Here is a 24481-nt window from a genome sequence, read left to right on the forward strand (position 1 = left end):
GGGACAACAACACTTTCTACACGTTTTAAACGATTAAATTAGCCAATTGTTTGATTTGAAGGCTGAAAAAAATAAGAACCCTATTTTAGAGGGTATTTAATTGGATAATTGAAACTGAAACTCTTTTAGAGCCCTTATAGACGATAACATTTTTGCTATTGTGTCGAAATCCGCGGTATGAATCTCTTCGCTGCTTTACCGAGCTAGCTGGTTGTTGCTGGAAACATGGCGTCCCGGTGCAGCGTCTCTACACTGTTTCCTGTCCAAAGTCAGCTGGATAACGCCTTAGATGACGCTACAACACAGCAAGAAAAAGAAGATCTCGTTCAACAATATCTAAAAAAGTTAGACGAGAGAGAGGACCTGAAGATACCCGATTTCCAGACAGGTTAGAGCTTTAGCTTAAACACTTCGCCTCTCTTTCGTAGCAGTTTGACTTGAGTTTGCCAACTCTGCTCGTCACTACAGGACTCGGCATGTTCATTCATATATACATTAAGAATGTTGGACAATCGCAGTCTACTTAGGAAGAGCTCTCCTTCCTTTTAAAAGCTAACGTTACAGTACCACACGCCTTGTAACCCTTAAACACAAGTTCTTCATAGTCTGTCAATTAATTAGCTAGCTATCTTATCTACTCCGGAAGAGGAAGAAAAATTACAGGCATTCACGTAATTTAATAATATGTAAAATATGTATATTTGTCAATGCAGTACATCACAGTAGGGCTCACTAATATCTTGTAAACCTTCCTTTTCATTCTTGCTATTATCCTCCTGTCACAAATCACCCGAGTCACTCGTCTCCACCCACTCCACCCTATCTTCTTTACCACTCTTGCGCACTGTCCGCTGCTTTGGATGGTTGTCCCAAAGTATTTAAACTCATCCACCTTCACTATCTCGACACCTTACAGATTACAGTGTCGTCTGCAAGTATCATAGTCCATGCCTGACCTCACCTGTTAACCTATCTATTACCACTGTAAACAAGAAGGGGCTCTGAGCCAATCCCTGATGAAACTTTAACCTATATCTCTCAACTGCTGCACACTGTTCTTAGACGTACCCTGCTCCACCCTCACAAACTTCTCTGTCACTCTTGACTTTCTCATGTGGCACCATAGTTCCTGTGTTGGCACCCTGTCATATGCTTTCTCTAGATCCACAAGATGGAGTGCATCTGATCTTTTCTGTACTTGAATGGTCAGAAAGCTAAAAATATTTTTGAGCTTCACCACCATCTCACATATTGAGTCAATGTTCTGCAATCTGATTAGCCCTAGTTTACATAAGTGGATAAGTTGTTGGGCATAAGTTGTTAGCCACTGAACATGCAGGGTTCCTTGGTTTTAATAGTTGGAACAGCATCCACTTGTCTTTTATATGCATAAGAATATAAAAACAATCAAATCCTATTCTATTCTAAACAAAAAATAAAACAAATGCATTTAACTAAATATTGTATATATTTCCCCAATTAATTGCTAATGTAATTAAAGTTTAGTTGTGGGAAACCTGGGTCTGCTGCTGAGGGATGCAGCATATTGACAATATTTCACCACACCAGTAGGTGGTGATCTACTGTTAGAACATCAAATTCTAGAGTCACACAAAGCTCAGTGTGAACATAACAAGGTCCCCACAACCCGTGCTTCTTTTTTTTTTCTTAATTCAGAATTCATCTAAATTTATCTAATTGGACTCTGTTCTGCACAGTCAGAGATAAAGAAGAAAAGGAGCTTTTAAGCTGCTCCGTACTGTGCTAATCTTTTATGCATGTGATTTTGTTTTTTGGGTGTTTTTTTTTTTTTTTTTTTTTGGGGGGGGGGTAGATTCTTATCTGCTGCAGCATACCAACAGCGAGGCATATGATCGGTCCCAAATTCATTCTGCAGCAACCATTCATCCAACATACTGTTGGAGTTCTGAAGAGTTATCTCATCAACAAGAACAAGGTGTCCTGCAGCTTTTTGCAAAACACCATGTGCAAGTGCACTTAAGAGATCTAAAAAAGGGGATGAAGTGGAGATTTGTGTAGCCAAAAAAAACCTTTGGGGCTAAACACTGAAAGAGCAACTAGATTCATCAATAAAAAAGCACACATCTATACATAGGTACCCCATTGGCTGATATGATTATGAATCAATGTGATTTGTTTTGTTCTTCCTCTTTCGTACATTTCTTTGAAAGGTTAAGTCTTGAGAAGATTATCAATGGAAAATTTAGGTGGGGGTATTACTCTTTCACTCTGTACTGGATTTTGATAGTCACCATGCTGTAAAGTGTGACAGTAAACTTATCAAATGCGCACGAGTTAAGCGTGACAAATGCTATCAGGCACAATTTAGAGTGCACATGAAAGAAGTGTGAAACAAGCTGATCTAAATCTACAACAAAAACACTTTTTATGGTATTTAACATAACACTTGGGCCATGAGAACTTTCAAGTCACTGCTTTGATCGATCAAACTATCCAACTTTTTCTCCCATGTGACACAAACGCTGTGTCAGGCCCAACACAGATATGCCTTTTAGGTGTTTTGTTACTATATCCATAGCCCTTCTAGGATGGTAGTGTAAAGCATTTGCCTACACTGTGACTAAACATGATTAAAAAGATGACAACATCATTTTCCACTCTGTGATTTGCTCCAGGCTTAGAGTGGCTGAACACGGAGGGGCCTCTCTCTTTAAACAAGGAGCTGGCTGGTAAAGTGGTGCTGCTGGATTTCTTCACTTACTGCTGCATCAACTGCATCCACATCCTTCCTGACCTGCATCAACTAGAGAAGAGACACTCTGTAAAAGGTTTGTACATACTCTACTAACTACGAGGTAGTTTCCATAGAGCTAATTTAATCAGCCCAGGAAAATCCTAAAGTAGAAAAACTGTGTGTTGTTTAAAAAAAACCTGCTCATCGCTTTCCTTGCTGTCCACGTTAAATATAACGTAATGCTTTGCTTGATATTCAATCATTTTTTCCATCTAGCCATCAGCCATCCTCTAAAAGCATGTTTTATCAATCTTTCCCCATTCACATGTTTGTCTTTTGCCTGTTTGGTAGAAAATATGTCTGACGTGCGTTCTTGTGCATGATGTTCCCAAGTAAATCTATTTCACCACTTTGCTAAAAAAAAGACTAAAGTCAGATAGTTCGTGTGAATTTCAACCCTAACCTGCCTTATCAAGAACATCATGCCTTGTATCTGTGACAGGCGATGGCAGATTGAAACTAAATGATAAACGTCACTACAAGAATGAAAGCAACAATGAGTGGTTCCCTCCAGTGGCACTCAACCCCAAGCTCTGTCATACCCAGTGAAGATTTAAATCAAAAATATTTGGGGCTGGTTTTTAGCACTGTTCTCAAACAAGAAAAGATTGTGCTTTTGTCGGGGCCTGTTGCCAAACTTTATTAAACATCTTTTTTTGTAAATAATTATGGGAATGTCTATTAATGATGTGCCCTGTGTGGATCAATAATTCACCCATCCACCCATCCATTTATTTTCTTAACTGCTTATCCAGCTTAGGGTCATTGAGGCTGGAGGCGATCCCACTTGGTATTGGGCTAAAGCCAGGAAACACCCTGTCAGGCAACAGTGCTAACCACTGCCCTCCTGCATGAAGTCCACTGACTCAGTTATGTGTATTCAGAGTTTGCAGTAGCTTATTATTAAGCTCAGATTAGAAAACTTACACTGGTTTAGGGTTGAGATTTATAAACAATAACAATATTGTCTAATGGCTGTGACATATAATGGATGCCACAGCCTCGGGGAAGAAGCTGCTTTTTAGTCTGTTTATGCAGGTTTTGATGGTGCGGTATCTCTTCCCCCAAAGGCAAAGGTGTAAGCAGGTGATGACCTAGGTGTGTTTTCATAACAGACTTCATTGATGGATGTTGTCACTTACAGTATAATTTCTTGGCATTATCTCATAGATGCTGGAGAAACTGCATTTTTTCATTGCAGTGAGTTTCTCATTGGGCGCTGGCAGATCACATGGTGCTCAACATCATACAGGATAATTCAGTTTCATTGTCTTTAGTGTGTAAAAACAATATGGTTACAAAAATGCTTATACCATTAGCTTTGACTTGCTACAGGACAGTTTAAAGTATAGAATTTGCTCGTTATTTGGTTACTGTTGAATGGGTGGAAGATCAAGTAAAGCACTGCAGGACTTTATAGTGTATTCTTAAAGTCACACTTCAGCTGCACTGGGCCTCACTGGAGGTACACAATTTAAATTGGTCCTGTGGTCATGTGTTGTGGAGCAGCATCTCAGGGCCATATTCGTTGGAGCAGGGAAACTGCTTCTTTTCCTTAGGCATGTAGACCGTTATCTCAGCTGTGAAGCGACAGTAGCTAAAAATACTTTCAAGACTTTAAGAGTTTAAGTAAGCATAGGTACAGCATACATCTCCCCCTCTATAGTTTATTGTTTTGTACTTATGCGTTCACAATTCCCAAATGCATTAAAACCATGACTGATGGCCTTAAATTCTCACATGCAGCTCTGAAGTAATATCTAGAAATGTTCAGGGCTGCAGTAATGTATGAGAACAGTTATATATAGCAACTCCATGTAAAGCATAATCTCTGGCATTCTAATGGCCCTTCAAACAGGCTATCTATAGGTCTTGAGAGGTCTTAAAAAGGATTAAATTCGCCCTTTTTTATTTTCTTGTTATAGGTACAAACTCCAGGGGAGTGCAGACAAAGTGCAGCATACAATAAATAATAGATTCATGGACCTGTTGAGAAAGTGCATAAAAGATATCACTGAAAATATAATCAAACTTGTATGATGATAAACAGGCATAATATTTATTTACATTCAAATGTTTTATCATCTGAGGAAGATGTGCCACTTGAAATTCATTTGTGAGTTGAACATTACATAAAAGACACACACACGCAGACTGCAGTGCCACCACACATTATCGTACTTGCCTTATCTCTGGCACCGCTATGGGTACATTCTGTTTGCTGCTGTTGTCACTGAGGTGTGGGAGCCACCCTGTCCAGTCACTCCACAGTCCACCCTGACCCACCCATCGTCACTGCAATCTGTGCCGGCGCTACGCTGCTTGGCAGAGGCTGCGGGTGACGAAATCCGCTGCAGACCGTGTCGAGTTTGTGCGTTTGGAACTGTGCGGTTTTCACTTCTGGTGGGGTTCATTTATGAAATGCATTTTTTTTTGTGTGTGTGTTTCAAAAATATGAACTAATGCAACTGTATACTTTTTAGGTGCTTTGTAATTTGTTGGTTATTAAAGCGCTGAACAGCTCAGGGCTGTTCCTGGAATTAAAATCTAAAGTGAAAAAGCCACAAAGGGTTTTATGCTCCATATATCTGGAACAAGATATCAGAAAACTTGCTGTACCTTTTAGTTCCCTCAAATCAGTGCCTTATAATGAAACTGAACATGGGATTCACGCTTTTTTAAATAAATAGTGTGTAGTGTTTTCAAAGTGCCTTGTCACTGAAAGTTGCTCTGTTGCTGTTTCTTGTGTAACTCTATCAATGAAAACAAGTCTTTTTTTTTTCCATTTAGAAAGTTGTTTTGCTCTGTGTACAGTTGCATGCAATCAAATTGTAAATAGTAGAAACTGCACAAAATCAAACTTGTTATTACGTAGAAATCTTTTTTATTTTTTAAAATCTGTGATCACGCTCGATTCCCTGTGAATAAAGCATTCTCAGAGCGACAAGGTAGCATTGACATTTCTGCCGCTCCGCTCGGGTTCTGTTTACCCAGCTTATTGTCGAGTTTTCGATTTAAGGAATGACAGAAGTACAAAAGTAGCTGTTTCGATAGAGAGTTTTACAATGATTGTAAGAAAGGAAGGAAACTAATCAATATATCTGCTATCTGTGGACTCTTTGGAGAGTTTCAGTGTCACAAAAGCATGTGTTAAAAATAACATCACCAGCCTGTTACATTCATAGTTCTAGGCAATTCAGTTGCATAACATTTGAAAGTCTGCAGCCCTTGTACAAAGTCACAAATTATAACCACTTTCTGTCTTTAGCTGTATAATAAGCATAGTGTTTACTTATCTTTGATGATTACTGAGAAACGGCTTTTCCAGAAACCTCACTTAAACCTGCAATGTGTTATGCTTGAGGGTTGGTTGGTTTACAAAGAAGGTCTCTTAAATTTTACAGTGGAAAAATCATTGTGCTTAGTGCATCTTTGCATGTACGTTTGTGACATGTGTGTCTTATGCAACACCTTTCTGCCTAAACCCTCACTGTTTGCTGTTTAATCTCTTTTTCAGATGGGTTGGTTATTGTTGGTGTGCACTCTGCCAAATTCCCCAATGAAAAGGTATGTTTTGGGTTTTTTGGAAATTTCAGGGAAACTTTTGCCTTTTTTCTTTAATACTTCAAAAGTATCTACATGTATGCCGATTAATTTTTACTTTGTTTAAATTACTCGCCTTTCTCCAAGTAAAAAGAGGGCTGTAGGAGCAGGGTGTTAATTTGAAGTTTTATACCTGTATACAAACAGGTGAATAAGATTTTGGCAGCATATACAAATTGCAAGAACTTACTTTCTTTATCAGTCCCGGACCAGAAACTCTGTTCTTCAGATATTCCTCTTAATATTCTGCTATCGGCTCCCTTTTTTTTTTGTTTTTTTATGAAACCTTTTGCCAGCTTGGCAGGGGAATAATCTGTACTCTCCAACTGTGAGGAAATAAATTATGCTTGATGTGCATAGTACTTACCCTATTTTTTTTTAATCAAAAACAAACAGGCAGGCAAATTCTTACAAATTAAAACAACAAAATATCTGGATATTATATGGTTTACAATGATATCTAAGCTCGTGGAGAGTCATTTGTAGCGTTCTGATGCAGAAAAACTGTATATGTAATTTGCTCTACATAGATGGGCTCTGTACCCTGTTATAGTTTGTAATAAGTGGGTAATATCACAGTAATAAGTTGGTAATGGTATAATGGTATCATTGTATTAAACCTCCCAGTTTTTCAAGCAAGTTAAAGTGTTGCAATCTTTGCAAGTAACTTAAAGCCAAAATATTTCATATTTGATTACTGCATCCCATGTTTGCAATAACTGCATCAATATGCATCAATATGCAATTGCATCATATTTCTTGTTTCTTTATTGGTCTGTGGGGTTTTGCTTCTTCAGTGTTCTCTTCAGGAGGTAAAATGTATTTTCATTTGGATTAAAATTTAATTAAAATTTTAAAAAAACTCCAAAACCCTAAATAATCTCCCGTCGATAATGTGGCCAAATGTATGGATGCATTTCTTTGTAAGTCAGAAGACAAAGTGTTTCTGTAGATGTAGGCATTTACTCTGTTACTACCATCGTGATCATCAGGAGATTCTAAATAAAAATGTGTTAGCTTGTTCCATTAGTGGCCATGTAAACCCAAGGCATGAAACCTCAACCATGCTGCACAGATGAGCTTTTATTGTTTAGGATCATGAACAGATGCCTTCTTTCTTCATACTTTCGAGCACTTTCACAGTTGAAATCGCTGTTTCGTAAGTCCAGAAGCCTTTGGTCCCAAACTGTCTCAAACTGACTCTTCTCTGCACTTTTTTGCCAGTTTCATTATGGCTTTCCAATTTTCTTTTACAGCTAATAAGCAGTTTGTGTTTTGCAGTAAGACCTCTATATTGTTGATCTTCGCCACTTTTCCTTGGCGGTTGTTCATAATGTTATGCACTTTTATTTTATTTACTTTTTTCTTTACTGTTCTCACCATTTGTCTCTGTCATCAGTTGCCCCTGTTTTCCTTGGATGCCTGTTTAAATGCCTGTTGGTCAGTACTTCGGTGGTTTCCTTCTCTTTCAGGACATTCCATATTGCTCCACTGGATGTGCTCGATGTTTTTGAAATGTCTCTTGCAGATTTTCCCACTTTTCTAATCTTTGAAATTATGTGCTTTTCTTGAATAGATCTTTATGTTGGTTTACCCTGCTTAACTACAAATGCAGATGAAATCCAAAGCTTAAACTAAAAGTGGAAATCCAGAGCTTCTTTACAGTTAAACCTTTACTCTTCAAAAAATGATGTACGTCATGTTTCAGCATTTCACTCGTTTAAAAATCTGGGTGTTTTGATACAAAATGTGTCAACCTGTGTGTTGTTTAAAATCATTGTAAAGGGCAGTTAGTCTTTTAAAAGATGACTTTCAACTTAACAGCAAAAGCAAAAGCTTTCCTTATAAAAGGGCTGTCCTGAATACCAGTATTTTGTGCTCCTGTAATTTGGGGGGATAGTTAAATCATTAAGTAAGAGCTTTGTAAAGTTTTTGCTACATGCAGACTTTTCTAAAAGACTTGGAAAAGTTTCTGAACTTTTTGATAAATTCAGGTGGAGCCTTATTGAAGCATAACACTTGAACTCATCACCATTTTTGCACATGTTCTCAAAGGTCCTGGACAACATCCGAAGCGCTGTGCTCCGCTACGACATCTGCCACCCCGTGGTGAACGACAGCGAGGCGAGTCTCTGGCATGAACTGGAGATCTCCTGCTGGCCCACGCTGGTCCTACTCGGACCACGTGGCAACTCGCTCTTCTCCCTGGTGGGTGAGGGCCACCGTGACAGGCTGATGCTTTTCACTGACTGCGCTCTGCGTTATTATGGGGTGTGTGGTCTGCTCAAGGCTCACACAGTGGGAATCAAGCTGTACAAAGACGCCCTGCCACCCAGCATCCTTTCTTTTCCTGGAAAGGTGGCTATAGACAAAAGTACTAAAAGGCTTGTCATAGCAGACACAGGACATCACAGAATACTGGTGGTGTCTTCTACTGGAGACCTGCTACATGTCATAGGAGGTAAGAGACTTCACACCAATGCATTTTTAAAAAAAACAACAACAAATGGGCATGATGTAACGAGCTCCAATTTAAATGGCAATTAAATACAAAAACTATTGTGTTGTAATAAGTGAGATCTGTAAAAGTTCAACAGCAATATTTAGCCAATGATGACATTTTAGCATTATGCAACTGCCTCAACAACCCTCAGAGGAGCCACATGGCAGTTAGCCTGATGTCCCCAGACCAGCAGAGAGGTTGGCAGCAGCAGGGACTTGTACATGCTGGGAACTGGCACTGACCTAGAATGGACAAACGAGGAGAGAAAATTGAGGATTGGTTTTATTTTTGTGTTGTTGACATCAGCTCTGTGCAGTGTGCACGCATAAGAAAGGTTTGCCGAGCTGCAGAGCGTGACGGGATTCTGAAGTTTTCTCCTATTTAGTTTCCCCAAAGAAGAAACTTACTTCTTTGCTGACACTAAATAGCAATAATTGTCATACAAATAGTCATGAATAAAAATTATTATTCCACTCGGATTCATGTAAAAAAAAAATAATATTGACATGTCTGAATTTTAATATGAAAAATAAATATTTGGGGCTTATTATTACCTTTAAGTGATCGAAAGCTTTAATCAGTGCTGGGTTTTTCCTTTTGTCACAGGGCCTGAAAGCGGGAGAAAAGATGGCGACGTGTCTGAAGCTTCCTTTAACTCCCCTCAGGGTGTGGCCGTTAAAGGGGACACTGTATACGTGGCTGACACGGAAAACCACTTGATTCGAAAGGTTGTGTTAATAATTTTATTTTTAAAAAGTCTTTTTTTCAAGTCTTTGTTGATATTTATCCTTGACCATCTGTGTCTGCATCTGCTTGTAGATTGACCTGTTAGAGGGAAAAGTCAGCACTCTGGCTGGAGTAGGCACTCAAGGGACAGACAAAGAGGGCGGGGCTATGGGACCACAGCAGCCAATCAGCTCTCCTTGGGATGTGATGCTTGGCACTGCCAGTGAGTAACTTTAATTGCCTTTCTGCCTTGTATGAGTCTTAGAAGATTCACCTTCAAAACAAGCTTTTAGTATTCAGGGCACAAATACACTAGCTGACACATTCTTTTATACTTTTAACAATGTAATATAAAACTTCTATTTCTCCTTAAAACATCAAATCCTCCTTATCCCTGCCTTTTAATTATTTTCTCTTGAGCATTTATTTATACACTTGATTATTAATGGATTATTAATTTCATACAATACTTTTATTTTTAAATTCAAGTGGGAATCTTTTCTCTTTTAAACTCTTTTTGGTGAATATCTTGTTGTCATGAAGCGTCATTAATGTGGAATTTAGATTTATAATCAGTCAGCTCAGACTCTCATATACACTTTTTATTCCACATTGATTATCTATTTTTCTTCACCCTAGGAGCAAAATACAAGTCAGTTTGTTTATCTATTTGCTCTCCTTGTGATTTAAAAATGTGACAAATTAAATGCTTTGTTACCAGCAGACTGATTTAATTAATTATTTTGTTCTTGAACATTAAACACCTCTTGTAAGATCTAGCGGTTGCATTTGAAGGAAACTGTCCCCATAAATTGTGTCCTTAAGTAAAAGAAACAAAGAATGAAACTGTATGTCCGGACAGAGATGTTTATTTTGCCTCTGGCAAGCGCGGTTCTCAACGATTCATAATGTAGAGGTATGTGTTTGTGTGATTTATACAAATGTTCTTAATTTAAAGTGTTTAGCATAGAAGATTTCAGGGCTACCGCAGTTAATTTTTTGCCTCAGGTTGATTTACGCCACAGCCAGCTGGTTTTAAGCTGGTCTCAGAACCTTTAACTTCAGTACACCCTGACTAATACATTTAAAATTTAAAGCAGTCTTTTAATATTAAAATAATTTCCATAAAAATGAGCCATTCGGCACTTCTGTAAGTACCAAATGGCTCAATTTTGGAAGTACTCTCTGTCTGTGCTAACATCCCTGGGAAAGGTATGCATTTACCATGGTAAACAGGAATTGGAGGGCTGGGTGCTCGAAGAAAATACTATGAAGGAAGCAAAAATAAAACAAAGATTTCTTTGCTTGGACCTAGAAAGATGGGGAACTGTTACTCAAAGCAACACACAGAAGGTGTTCATGGCAGCAGAAAACAGATTGGAAATGCATCAACCCAGAGTGATACGAAGAGCGTTATCAATTACATGGGAAAGGCATATTCAAAAGATGAAATGAAGTAAATGTGTGAGTTTAATATTTTGGCTTCATTGACCCAGTCAGAAAGCAAAGACGTTTTCAGGTTCTGCCTGTTCTGACTAAATCTCTCCTTAAACATCGCCCGCATGGTTTAGACAGTGAGTGTTTAAAAAAAACTCTATTAGTATGGATGTACCCTGACATTGTCTTCTGAGAGAACGTCCAAACACACATCCACATATTCATGATTTATTCAAGATGTGGATGAATAAATTATTCAACCAAATCAAGAGGATCCCACACCTTTTGAACTATAAAGTGCTAGACTGGCTTTGAGTCAAGTATATATCCCTGACAGTCCACCCGTTTTGATCAAGAAAGGCTGAACTTTGCCCCGCATTAAAAATACAACAGAGATGGTGCACGTCTGTAAGGCTTGTGCGTTCATCACAGTGGCAGTATTGTATCTGCTGAGTGCATATGGCCTTTGTCAGAGAGGCTGCTGTGTGTCTTAAACCTGCATGGCTCCATATTTTGACTCAGTTCTGACGCTGAGCAATCAGCAGATCGGGAGAGGGGGAGTTTGCAAAAATAATTTTGCTGCCTGGAAAAAAAAAATCTATTTCTTACTTTTACTTTGAAAAAAACAACAACACATTTTGTCCTTGTGCTTGAGCAGACTGTAGTCCCAAACACACCTCAAGAACATAGCTCAACAACGAAGGACAAATATCACAGCAGTTTGTGAATGATACTGAGGCTGACTGGTAGATGGCCAAGAGCACTGACACCAGTTCCTGCTCCCATATTTATCCTGTGGGGTTTTTTGCGTTTTATTTTCATGTGTAGGCGGCGATGAAGACAACGTGCTGTGGATAGCCATGGCAGGGACTCACCAGATCTGGGCTTTGTTCCTAGCTGATGGAAAACTGCCCAAAGGAAGGTGAGAGACCAGTACATGACCGCCACGGCCGCTTCGAAACATATTCTGATAATATAATGACATGGTTGTAATTCTCCTTTTAAAACTGTGAAAATGGATTCCTCTTCTTGTGTGTCTTCTGTGGTCGGCAGTTTCACAGGAGGTCACATTATGTAATAATCTTTTTTAATTACCGCAAATAAACAGGGGATACAATCTCAGTCTTGTTTTTAGTAAAAAAACAAAAAAAACAAACAGATTTTCTCCTTTTTGGAACTCTGTGCACCAAGAAGTGCATTCTAGTATTTAATGACATTGTCTTGTCATTTGAACAGTGAGTCCAAGGCAGGGACTTGTGTGCGATGGGCGGGCAGCGGCAACGAAGAGAACCGGAACAACGCCTACCCTCACAAGGCAGGCTTTGCCCAGCCTTCAGGCCTGGCTTTAGCCCCAGAGGAGCCCTGGAGCTGCATGTATGTGGCCGATAGCGAAAGCAGCACCATCCGAACGCTGGCGCTGAAGGATGGAGCCGTCAAGTTGCTGGTCGGAGGAGAGAGAGACCCACTGGTGGGTGTATAGTAAATAGGGGAAAATTAATTTATAGTGTAAAAAAAGCTTTATTTACCATTCATCATCATCTTCCCTCTGCTGGATACCTTTCAAGTATCCTTATTTCCAGTTATAATGCTCATGTGGTTTGAAACAAACAGTTACAGCATCTCTTAATGACGTTTCACAGACCAGCATGATATAGTGCACATAATTTATCAGCTTGTTGTTTACCATATTGTCCAATTTTTATTGCTACTTTAAAAGGTGAACTTCTTATAGAAAGAAAAAGCCCGCGCAGATGAACTAGTGGAGACAAATTAAAAGTCCATTTCCGAAGCAGACTGTAGTTGCGGAATAACCTTGTGCAGCACTTTCAATGATGATGTGTCCTGTGCTTGGCTCTGTCATCATACATCAACGCAAAACACACCGTGTAAAACCTGCACATTAGTCTGCCACATTTCCAGCCACACAAAACATTTGGACAATTATGAAGAAAAATGTTGCACAAATATGAATCATTGTTAGGCACTCACGCAGAGTTTAGGGCTATTTTTGTATGCATAAAAATATGGATTTTTTTTTTCCTTTAAAGAGAAACAAGTAAACACAGACCCTCTTGTTTGTTGCTAAAGGAAAGCCTGAAAAACAATGTTTGTGCATACCTTCATGCTCTTACAGCAGCTCTGCTGTAGTTTCTTTGTCTTGCCGTACTGGTGTATTTTTGGAAAGTCACAAGAGATCTAAAGCTTGTAAGTCCCCATGAGAGCAGGAAGTAATTAACTAGAGAGTCATATACAGTTTATTTAACATGGTGAAGAGCCGGGAGAAACTATTAGCTGCCCACAGATGTTTAAGGAGTTGATCTAGAACAGCCAAACAGTATTGAAGTTGAGGTGGCGTCCTCTCATGTTTGCACTTTTACAGTAATATCAGTTGTCAAATTGAGCTAAAGCAGAGATGTCAGACTCATTTTACACTGTGGACACATAAAGAGTAAGTCACCGTGCAGAGATTTAACTGCACCTTTAATCCTGGAGATATCTTAATATAATAACAGACAGTATGACAAAAAACAGTGTTGTTGTTTTTTTGTTTTTTTACATGAGAAAGAAATACTGATGTAGTATGTGAAAGAAATCTGTCAGTGCAACTCTTAAATTTTTTTAACCTTTTTTTTTTTTTTACTGTGGATCTGTTGTGAAAAAATACATACATTTCTACAGTAGATGGTGGAAAAATGGGAACAATTCTGTTATTTGTAACTGTTTTTCTATTATTGTATTACTTTGGTGTAGTATGAATGGCCATGGGAGGGGTGTTTATCAGTAGAAAAAGCTGTAAAACGGGTGAAAAAATGGTTAAAAGTCCAAAATATATGCCCACCTTGACATTTCCAAACAATCCAGTGTAAGGTTATTACAGTTAGCTAACACTAAACTGAAAGTAGATATGAAAAAACATTTTAGTTAACTAAAATAAAAATAAAAGCTAGACTTTTATTTTCCATCTGTGAAAATCAAAAAACGTATCTTATTTTAGATTCAGCATCTTTTTTGCACTGCTTCTGATGTGGCGGCTGATTTCATGTCTTCGATAGTAAATGGACTGTTTCTTATGTAACACTTCTCTACTATAGTTGAGCATTTAAAGCACTTTATTCACACTCGAGGGTAATTCTGCATCCTTGGCAACCATTCTTCTGATTACTGTCGTCTTGCCACATGCAACAAAATACAGAGTTCCATTTTTAGGGGGTAGAGCAGCGGTCCCCAACCTTTTTTGTGCCACGGACCGGTTTATGCCCGACAATATTTTCATGGACCGGCCTTTAAGGTGTCGCGGATAAATACAACAAAATAAAACTAAAAACGATAACAAAATAACGCTGAAAACCGATAAAAACCCTGAAAACTATACATTTCACACCTGAGCCTCAACTCTTGGAACGACTCACGGACCAGTACCGGTCCGAGGCCCGGGGGTTGGGGACCGCTGGGGTAGAGGATGAAGCTGCATGTAACTGGATCTAGCTAGTTTAATTACCAGTGACTGAAGATTGCGTTGTTTCGCATTTCAGTCTAGGTTGTCTGCATTGCAAATTCTCAAGTCTGGGAGGTGAATTCATGGTGCACAACCCCTTTAATGTTGAGAACATCTACGAGCATGCTCCAGGTCCTCCAGCTCCTTTTTGAAATCGACCAAATTCTGTTTACCTCGTTCTTCAGCTGAAGTCTGGTCTGGGTTGCTGAGATGTTTCAAGCTCACACTTGTGCAGTTAGATAATGGATTTATCCCTATTGGCTTTCACTCAGTGGATTTTACATTTCCAAGAATATGTTGTTGTAAACACCTTGTAGCTGTTTAGTCAGCGAGCCAGGAGAATCATGAGACTTTGAAGATTGTTATCATGGTCCTTTTCTGTTGCTGTTGTTATTTACAGAGCTGGTACAAAATTATAACCAATTTATCGAAATGTTATCACAGCTTCTTACAAATTGGTTGTTGATGGGATTATCTGTTTGGTCATGTTAGTTTCAAATGAATCATGGCACACACAAAAAACTAAAATGATTTATTTCACAGTCTTAATCTTTTTATGTATAAAATTCATCATTCATAAGATAGAAAAGGCTTCGGCTTTCTTCAGTTTCCTGTCTTGTTTTCAATGCAGTTAAGGGTGTTTTGTAATTTTAGTCGATAATATGTTTTTTTCTCTAACCAGTGTTTTGTATTGTTCAAAACAGAACCTTTTTGCTTTTGGGGATGTGGACGGGAAAGGGGTGGATGCCAAACTCCAGCATCCTCTTGGTGTTGCCTGGGCTTCCGAACAAAACTTGCTCTATGTAGTCGACTCCTACAACCACAAGGTAACAGATGATTGTCACAAGGCTGCATTTTAAAGCTGTACTGTGCAAATTTAACACTTATGTTATGTAATGAGTTCCTTGAAGTGACTGAGTTCATGCCAAAGTGGTTAAATCTCCTTTTAATCTAATTCCATGAAGGAAATTTTTTTTTCTTGATAACCAACATCTTGCTTGTTTGTTTGTGTGTGTGTGTGTGTGTGTGTGTGTGTGTGTGTGTGCCTGTGGTTCTCCTCAGATCAAGGTGGTGGATCCAAAAACAAAGCAGTGTAGCACATTAGCAGGAACAGGAGATGCTGGAGATACTCTGGGCCCAGAGTTTAACAAATCCTGCTTCAATGAACCTGGAGGAATCTGTGTTGGTGACGGCGGAAAACTGCTTTACGTGGCCGATACCAACAACCACCAAGTCAAAGTGCTGGACCTGGCCTCCAAGACTGTCTCGCTGGTGAGTGTGTTGCCTGTGTGTGTGTGCGTGTGTGTGTATTTGGGAAAAGTGTGGTTCCAACCTTGAGAAAGTGCTTTACATTTTGTACACGTTTGTGTAATTAATCTGTCCTAAAAGCTTCTGCGCTAGAAGAGATTGAATTAAAGGTGACAAAGACAGGACATTGTAAGTTAGGGTAGCTTTCTCCTTGCTTTTGTTTAATCCAAACACCCAAATCTCTCTCTTAACCAGCTCCCCATCTCCCACGAGTGCACAGACTCGGTACCTACAAAGCCCTCGGGTCCGACCAAAGCCCCCACGCTGCCTAAATCAGCTGCCAGGAAAGAAATGGCGCCAGTAGCGGTGACTGCGGGCCAGACTGTCATCATGTCTGTCACACTGTCACTTCCAGAAGGGACCAAACTCACTGAAGAGGCGCCCAGCTGCTGGGCACTCTCAGCAGAGGGTGAGACAAAGTTCAGTCACTGTTACATGAAGTATCATGCATGTAAATGTTCTGAGCATGTTTAGCCTTCATGCCCATGAAAGGTGTCTTGACCATCATTGACACCTCATCCTGTCACTGATGTTACATCCATGAGCTTCTGCCACACAGCTGCACATGTTCACAGGGACACACTTGGAATTTTAAGTAAAGTTTTGCACGAAAAGTTTTTGATTTTGAGATAATGTTGACAAAATTCGACTTCTCAGTTTCAACTAAAGAGCACTTATAAACACTCATTTATATAATGCTTCTTTAGTAAGTACTGTACATCTATAGTCAGTTTAGAATCACCAGTTAACCTGCTGTGCATGTTTTTGGACTGTGGGAAAAAGCTGGAGAAACGCAGGCAGGCGCTGGGAAAACCTGCAAACTCCAAGCACCAAAGGCCCCAGCATCACTGGAGATTTGAACCAGGAAGCTTCTTGCTGTGCGGGAAAAGTGCTAACCACTGCATATAAAAAATAAGTAATTCTTCTGTGACTTGATTGAGAACCTTCAGCTCACCTCTCGAAGCTGATTGACTGTATTAGTTATCTGGTAAAATTACATGATGCTGTGACACAGAAATTAGGCTTTTTTTTGTTATTATTACTGTAATTTCTAAGCTAGTTAGTCAGACATGCTGTATTTCCATTGTGTTGCTGGGCCAGACTAATGCAAGTTAATTATTTTGTTGCGTGTTGGCTGAAGAAAAGCACTAAAGCAGCAGCCTACAGACGTCACTGTAATGTGTGTAAACCCGAGGACCCGAAGATCTGCTGCGTCTAAGCTTTGATTGGACTTTTTTGTCCGTTCAGGTGAGAGGTTAATTGAATTCTAAAACCCCAGCAGTGTTTGGCAGAGACTTCACAAATATCTGCTGGGAACCAGAAGTGGAAGGATTTAGGTGGCAGAACAGTGAGGAGGCAGCTTACAGCAGCTGCTTTGTATAACAGCTTGTTTGAAAAAAAAAATGCATGCTTTTCCTCAAGTTATTTCTCTGTTCGTCAGGGTAACCAACCAGAGTCAGGGCTGCAGCATAAACGTCCTCTCTGTGCTTAGAATGAGCGCGTTGTGGAGTGAAGCCTCTAATTCTCTCCTACAAAACTTTATTTTGGTCTCTGATCTGTCAAAAAGTGAAGGATGCTTAACCTGCCTGCACGTCGTTTTCACCGTTCAACAAGCAGATTCTCACTCTGCCAGCCCACACCTGGAATTTATAGTTCGCAGCTAAAACAAAGACAAATACTTAAATCACTCAGAAGCTCTTTTAAACCACCAGCGAGGAGGTACGAGGCGTGGATGGCTTTGTTTATGATTTTATATTCTAAAGAGGTTTAATTCTCTCAGATTGTAGTGTTGACCATAGGATCGATTGATATGTGATTTTTTTTTTTTTTTTTTTTTTTTTTTTTAAATGTAATGTGATGTTAGTGACAGTTGTGGTCTGTTCATTACGTTTGCACCAAAAGTGTTTCCATCATCCTGAGCGCTGCAGCATGCAATCCTCGATAACGGCAGGCTATTTTTAGAGTATTTCGATAAGACGACATGCCTTGGTTCACATAATTAGCTACCAGGCTATGTTACGTGATCCCCCGCTGTCCCATTATACCCAGTCTAGACTTATGCTGATCAGATCAGAGCAGAGGCAGGGATTTTAATGGATCAAGTTAGAAGTGCACGCCAGATCTAAATTGTTTTTTAGTGGCTTTTTAGAAATGGCTTCCCTGGGACCCAGCGTTAGGCATCAGCTTCATTAATCTCGGCCGGCCTGGGTTCTGTGGTCTCTGTGGCGTGATATTTTCTCACCGCTGACGCTCCCGTGATTCTTTTCGACTTTCATTTATCTTTCAGTGGTCGTGTCGCTTCAGATGTGTACTTGTGTCTAAAAATATTCCCTGTGTTTCAGAAAATGAATGTCTTCAACCACTCTTTATTTGATTTAGTAAGGGTATATGAGTTTGTCCTAATATTTCAGAGGGACTGTTTTACTGTGCAGGCTTGAGTCACTCTGGCTGCACCGCACTACGTTCAGCAATAAATCAAGACGCCAGCCAGCCATTCTCATTCAAAGCCATCTGTTCTTTCAAAACATGGATGAACTAAGGCGGACACGTGACCAAACCGGGGATTGAGCTTAGTTTTAAGTTATTCTCGAAGTGCATCTGTCTGTGGGTTCATTGTGGACAGCCCACGATATTCAGTGTGCCTGACAAGTAAACGTCACTGTCTGTCACTATACAGGAGTTTAACCACACTTTTAATCCTGAATATGTCTTTATATTGGAAAAAGATTGTATGCGAGTATAAAAAAAGTCTTGTTTTTCTTTTTGACATGATAGAGAAACGCTGATGATGAAAAGTCCAAAATTTATGGCCTCCTTCATATTTCCCAAAGCAAAGTCCAGATTAGTCCTTGCCAGGCCAATTCTGGACACAATACTGGGATTCTGAGAGTGTCCTAGACTTTGGAAGCATATCCTTACAGAGTTGAGATAGAACTACCAATCAGACTGGGATCTGGAAAGGTTCCTGAGCAGTACTAGGGTGCGCTAAGCCGCTGGGAGAGACTGTGCAGAGTGCTGCAACAATGCTTAACTGGGTGCTTCATCTCAAAGTAACATTGAGGTTAATGCCTGGCCTGAGTTTACCAGTTTACCAGCAAGGCATGTACACTGTACATAAAAGTTGGACGTCCTTTGACATCACTTCCTGTTTTGTTTTGTTTTTTTAAAGGTAACGAGTGGCTGCTAGACCATCAGGTGCTTACTGGTTCCATTAAGGATGTCTCACAGCCCCTCTGCATCTCAGCCAAACTTCCAGTCGTTATGAAGGAATCAAACGGCAGTCCAAGCCTCACGTTGGCCGTATGGGTGTACTACTGTACGGAAGCAGGTAAAACCTGCATGATGAAAGCGGCTTCATTCTCCCAGCCTCTTCAAATAAACGCCAGTTCTGGAGAGGGAGAGGTCATCGTGGAGTTGACTCATGCCTTCTGAAGCCGCCTACATGTCTTAGTTAAAATAGCCTTCGAGTCCACACTTTGTGTTGCGTTGAGACCTCAGCTTAATCGCTCTTGTGGCCTGCTCATACTTCTGAAAGCAGGAAGGAACGATTGTTTCTGACAGAGCTCTCACTGTGATGAAAAAAGGCGATTTGAGTGAACTTGATTTTCTTAGATACTCGGATGTCTCTTCACATATAACACATTAGCTCGGTAATGTTCTCGACTGTGTGCGACGGCTATTAAAGGAGTGCAGATAGACACCCGCAGATATACTATATATTATATTTATGTAGTGAGCTCTCATGACAGGTTGCATTGCTAATGTGTGGGTTTTTTGCCAAGTTGTTTATCAAAACTAAGAGAATAAGGAAACTTATTAAAGTTATTTAATGAGAAACTATGAATATCTAATTTATCGTAGCACTGCTGGTGTGATTGATGGGCAGATAAATAAGGAGATTTTCATCCGTTTTCTTTCTTCTGGGAAATCTCAAGTTCTTTCAGGTGTTAAAAACAAAGTAAAAACTAAAACTTCAGCTTTATATTTTTACTTTAATTGAGGAAGGAGGATTTGAAGTGATTATTATTATGAATATTATTATTATGAATATTATTATTATTATTATACGTCGATAAGTAATAAAATAAGTAGAATTTCTTTAAATGGAGACTTTATATGAATCAACTTTTCAATGCTAATATCGAGTTCCAGCCAGTGTCTTCATAAAAAAAAAGGATATTTGAATTATGTAAGGCTTTCACAGGGATTATTAGGTTAGGATAAAAATCTCCAATCTTTCATTGAATCTCAGCCCAGCAGAGGAGGTAGTTAGCAGGAGAGGACAGATGTGTGACGCTTAAGTCTTTATGCAGTTGGGGGTTTATTGAACGTGTCCATGCAGAGACTCTCCTTTCTCGTTATCATTATAATGTTAAAGTTGTGCAGCGCCGCGGTATAAACGTTTTCACTTTCCTCCTTTAAATGTCGTATTACCGCAGATCAGCGCGGGGTTGGTTTGGTCACATCAGCTTGGAAAGGTGCCCGCCGATCAAGCTCCCATCCCGCGCGCATTTGTTTACACGTGTGGCAGCAGACTGATTCTTCTTAAGCCGTTTACACTGTTCTCTCGTAGCCCAGAAGCTTTCCGATTGCGATTATTCACAGCGCACCAGAAGCTGTTCTGATTCCGAACCACCTGTTATTTTGAGTAATGAGTAAAGTGCCTGTTTTCGAGGAGGGGGAAGCGGCCTCTCGTGAACCGAGGACACCGACATGACTGCCGCCTGCTTCCCGCGTGCTGAAACCAAAGTCTCATTAAATTCTCTCCATCGAGCATTTATACACTTCATCTCAGCATCACAAAGGGAACATTATATGAAAGGAATGCTAATAATGATCCGCTCGATCACGTTGTGTAATGCGATATGATAATGTGGAAGTTGTTTTGTCATTTTGCCTTTATTGGTTTACTAAGTTATGAGTTGTTGTGAGAGCATTTTGATTATCGTTGCTGTCATCATGTCTCATAACCTAATTGTGCTTGTCAGCCTGCTGTTATTTGGTTTGGCTCACTCAGCCCAAGTGCCTTGGAAAGGATTGCATGGATGGTGTACATTCATGGCACTTTAACCGTATTAGAAGCAATATTGTTTTGTTTTTCCTTTCTCTTTTTTTCAACTCCCACAAGTTATTTATTTCCAGCGAACTGCAGTTGTTGTACTTTCTCAGCTGTCTTATCCCTCTGGCACTTCTTAATGAGCACTAATAACCTTTGGGTGGCTGTCGGTGGGCATTAAGCTCCTGATATTGTTTTGTAACTCTCACTTGATTTTGTTTTTTCCTCATTTCTGACTTCTCAGACACATTTTGGCATGCTTTTGTCTTCAGGGGCACCTTGTTAATACTTTGGCTTCTCCGTGTTGCACTTTAATATGCAGCACAGTGAGGAAAAACTAATAAAACTTATTTTATCTAGTCTGGTTTGTGTGTCGTTCTTTTCATTTCCCAGTATTTGAGAATCAGTTTGTTTTGCGTAATTCCAACCAATACATTAATAAGCTGAAGTGCTGGAGCTCTTTTATATGAGATGCTATCAAAAGCATCACTAATGAGCATACTCGTTACATAAAAATGTAAAAATGCCAGTTTATTTCTGAGCTGGCCTCATACGCAGACCTCCTGTTTGACGCATGGTTAATATCTTTCATTTTTCTCATTCCTGTTACAAAGAAAGAGCCCTCTTTTTTTTTTTCTTTTTTTTTTTACTCTAGCTCAGTTTTGGTCATTAACATAGTTAGAAACAGACAGCTTACAGAAGCAGTCTCTCGTGTTTACAATGAAGTTACAGAAAAACAGTTTTGTGTGTATTTCCTAGTCAATTAACAAGTCCTGGAACAAGAATTATTGGAGTTGTTCAAGCTCAGTTTAATTTTGTGTAAATGCTTTCGCATGCAACAAAAATGCAGCTGCAGTAACTGAATGCAGTAAAATATATGGGCTTGGAGTCAATCTTGATACCTTTGAACCCTGAGTGCTGTGAAAAAAGGTATTTGCCCCTCCCTACTTTCTGTCTCTCTTTTTTGCATATTTGTCACATGTTTTTTAATTTTAATATAAGACAAAGATAACCAGAGTAAATACAAAATACAGCTTTTACATGATAATTTCATTTATTTAAGAAATAAAAGCTAGTGAAAACGAATCATCTTCCCTTGTGAAAGCATGAATTAAACCGAAACTAAGTGAAGTAGGCTGAAAGATCTCAAAAAGCAACAGCGGAGAAACAAAGTCAGTGACTTCTATCAGTCTGGAAAGGGTTATGAAGCCATTTCTAACACTTTGGGACTCCAGTGAACCACAGTGAGAGCCGTTATCCACACATGGAGAAAACCTGGAACAGAGGTGAACCTACTCATAGAGCGCATTGACGACTCATCCAGGTCACAAGAGAACCCAGAACAACATCTAAAGAGCTACAGGCTTCACTTGCTTCAGTTAAGGTCAGAGTTCATGATTCAACAATAAGAAAGAGGCAGAAATGGCGTCCATGGGACAGTTCCAAGGTTAAAACCACTGCTGACTGGTCAAAGTCTAGATTTAAATGCAACACTCATTGCCAGTTATTACAGACTCAAAAAATACCTGTAATAAATACAAATATCTCCACTTATAAATACAAACATAGCAAAATTTCCTGCAGCTCAGATAATATCTGGGCGAGGTTTCTACTTTCTAATTTCCTGAGAAAGAAAATTTGATGGCAATTGAATGAACTGTTTGCTTTTTTGCCTCTAACATTGGCCATGTTCTGCAGTGCTTATCATCTTCTGCTGGTGTCTAATCTAAAATCTATTCTGGTATAATGGTTGATGCGCCCACAATAACCACTCATCATGGATATATGGGTGTGCTCATTTCCTATTGACAGCAACTGACCTAATGTACTTATTTAATGTAAAGGGCAGATTCTACATTTTCTTATCTATGATATGTAACTCTAATTACAATTTTACTGTATTGTCCATTTATGTTTGCACATGTTTCAATAAATCGTTGCATCTATTTCCCTTTTTTCCCCCATTTTCCTAGCAACATATAATCATCCAGGAAAGGAAATCCCAGAACGCTGATTCTGTTGTTCTGGATATAGTTGGTTCTTTTCTTTTGCACAATACTGTCTAAGATCCAGAAACACTTCTTCTTTTCCGGGCCTCATATAAGGTGGACCGGTGCGAAACACAGAATTTAAAATAGTTTTCAGTTCCTGCACTAGTGACTGAAATCCAAATCTATGAAGGCACCATTAATGCTGAATCAAAATCTAGGTGTTGGAGCAACATATGAATCCAGCCATTGGATGCTTGGATGCCAATTTCAGCAGGACAATGTCACACCACATTCTGCACATATTCCAATAAATGGCGTGGTAGTAAAAAAAAAAAATTCTTTGTACCAAACTGACCTGTCTGAAGTCCAGAGTACAGATTGTTGGTAAGAAAATAAGACGTGATGCAACACAGTTGCAAAGAAGATCAAAACTCAACTATTTTCAAAGGTGTTGCTGGCATCAAATTCAAAATGAGCACATTTATTTTTACAGGTTTGTTCCATCATCTGTCAAAATTAGTTTTGAAATTACTTTTTTTTCCCCAATCAGTTTGAAAACATTTGATTTTTCTTCCCCTTTTTGTCAGATTGTTACATGTTTCTATCAAACCAGGTGAAAACTTTATTGCATTTACTGGAATCTGTGACATTATTGGGAGCTCCGTTGCATTTTAAAGGAATCTTTAGGCTGCTGCTCGCTCTGCCAGAGGAGCAAAAATTACAGTTTATTGAAAAAGACATTGATAGGTAAGCTGCCCGCTTTTATCTCCATCCTTTTATCCTATCATGCCAGGAACCTAGCTCCAGATCTACAACTTGAAAATTCTTATGTCCCCGGGGTGCACTCAGGGCTTTGTGAAAGCACTTTCTTGTTTTATGCACTCTGGCCATGGGATGAGCTGCAAAATGCTATTTAAAAACGGTCCTTTCTCTGGCAAGCTTCAAAGGTCTTTTCAGAACTGTCCCAGGGGAGTAATATTAGTGTTTGACAAAATCCCAGACTTGAGGTGGAATGTGTTGTGGGTAGCAACGATGTGGACGGTCATCTTGTGATTCTTTTATGTGTATTTTTTTAACACGAAGATAAACTCCACAAGTTAGAACCGCCACAAAAAAGAGCTCTTGCGTCTCAGACCTGAGGATAAATCAGAAATAAAAGCAAATAAATCTGTCTTTAACCAGATACTTTTAATATGCAAAGATAAACATGACAACGACATGGTTGCTTAAGACGGGGAGCTATTATTGGCCTCCTGACTCACTCTGAGTCTTTTCCTGCTGTTTTATCCCTCTGTCCCCTCAGCTGCTTTCCTCACTGTCCTTCTGGCAGCATCATTAACCCTGTGCCACACACAAACACACACACACACACACACACACACACACAGAGCCTCAGTTAACATTTGGCAAACTGAAAACATCAACACAGTACATGGATAAAATACCCAGTCAGGTAAGGCGCTTGGGTCATCAAAGCTGCCATCTCTTCTCTCACTTGTGGTGGTATAACACATTAAAATGAATATTAATTTAACTGCGAGATCACCCCCCAAGTAAGGAGTTCGAATGTGAGTGATCAGATAAG

General features: G+C 39.4%; 1 protein-coding gene across 1 annotated transcript; it reads left to right on the top strand.

Annotated features, from left to right (window-relative positions):
• Positions 1-108: 108 nt before the first annotated feature.
• nhlrc2 (NHL repeat containing 2) lies at positions 109-22851 on the top strand. The gene is made up of 12 exons (XM_085170191.1): positions 109-388; positions 2658-2810; positions 6294-6343; positions 8435-8840; positions 9489-9610; positions 9702-9831; positions 11874-11967; positions 12282-12513; positions 15246-15368; positions 15604-15813; positions 16045-16258; positions 19019-22851. Exons 1-12 carry the CDS (start codon positions 226-228, stop codon positions 19279-19281), a joined length of 2160 nt encoding a protein of 719 aa, XP_085026317.1. The 5' UTR covers positions 109-225; the 3' UTR covers positions 19282-22851.
• Positions 22852-24481: the final 1630 nt, after the last annotated feature.

This window comes from Neolamprologus multifasciatus, chromosome 8 (assembly GCF_963576455.1).
Source record: "Neolamprologus multifasciatus chromosome 8, fNeoMul1.2, whole genome shotgun sequence".
NCBI classification, from domain to species: domain Eukaryota; kingdom Metazoa; phylum Chordata; class Actinopteri; order Cichliformes; family Cichlidae; genus Neolamprologus; species Neolamprologus multifasciatus.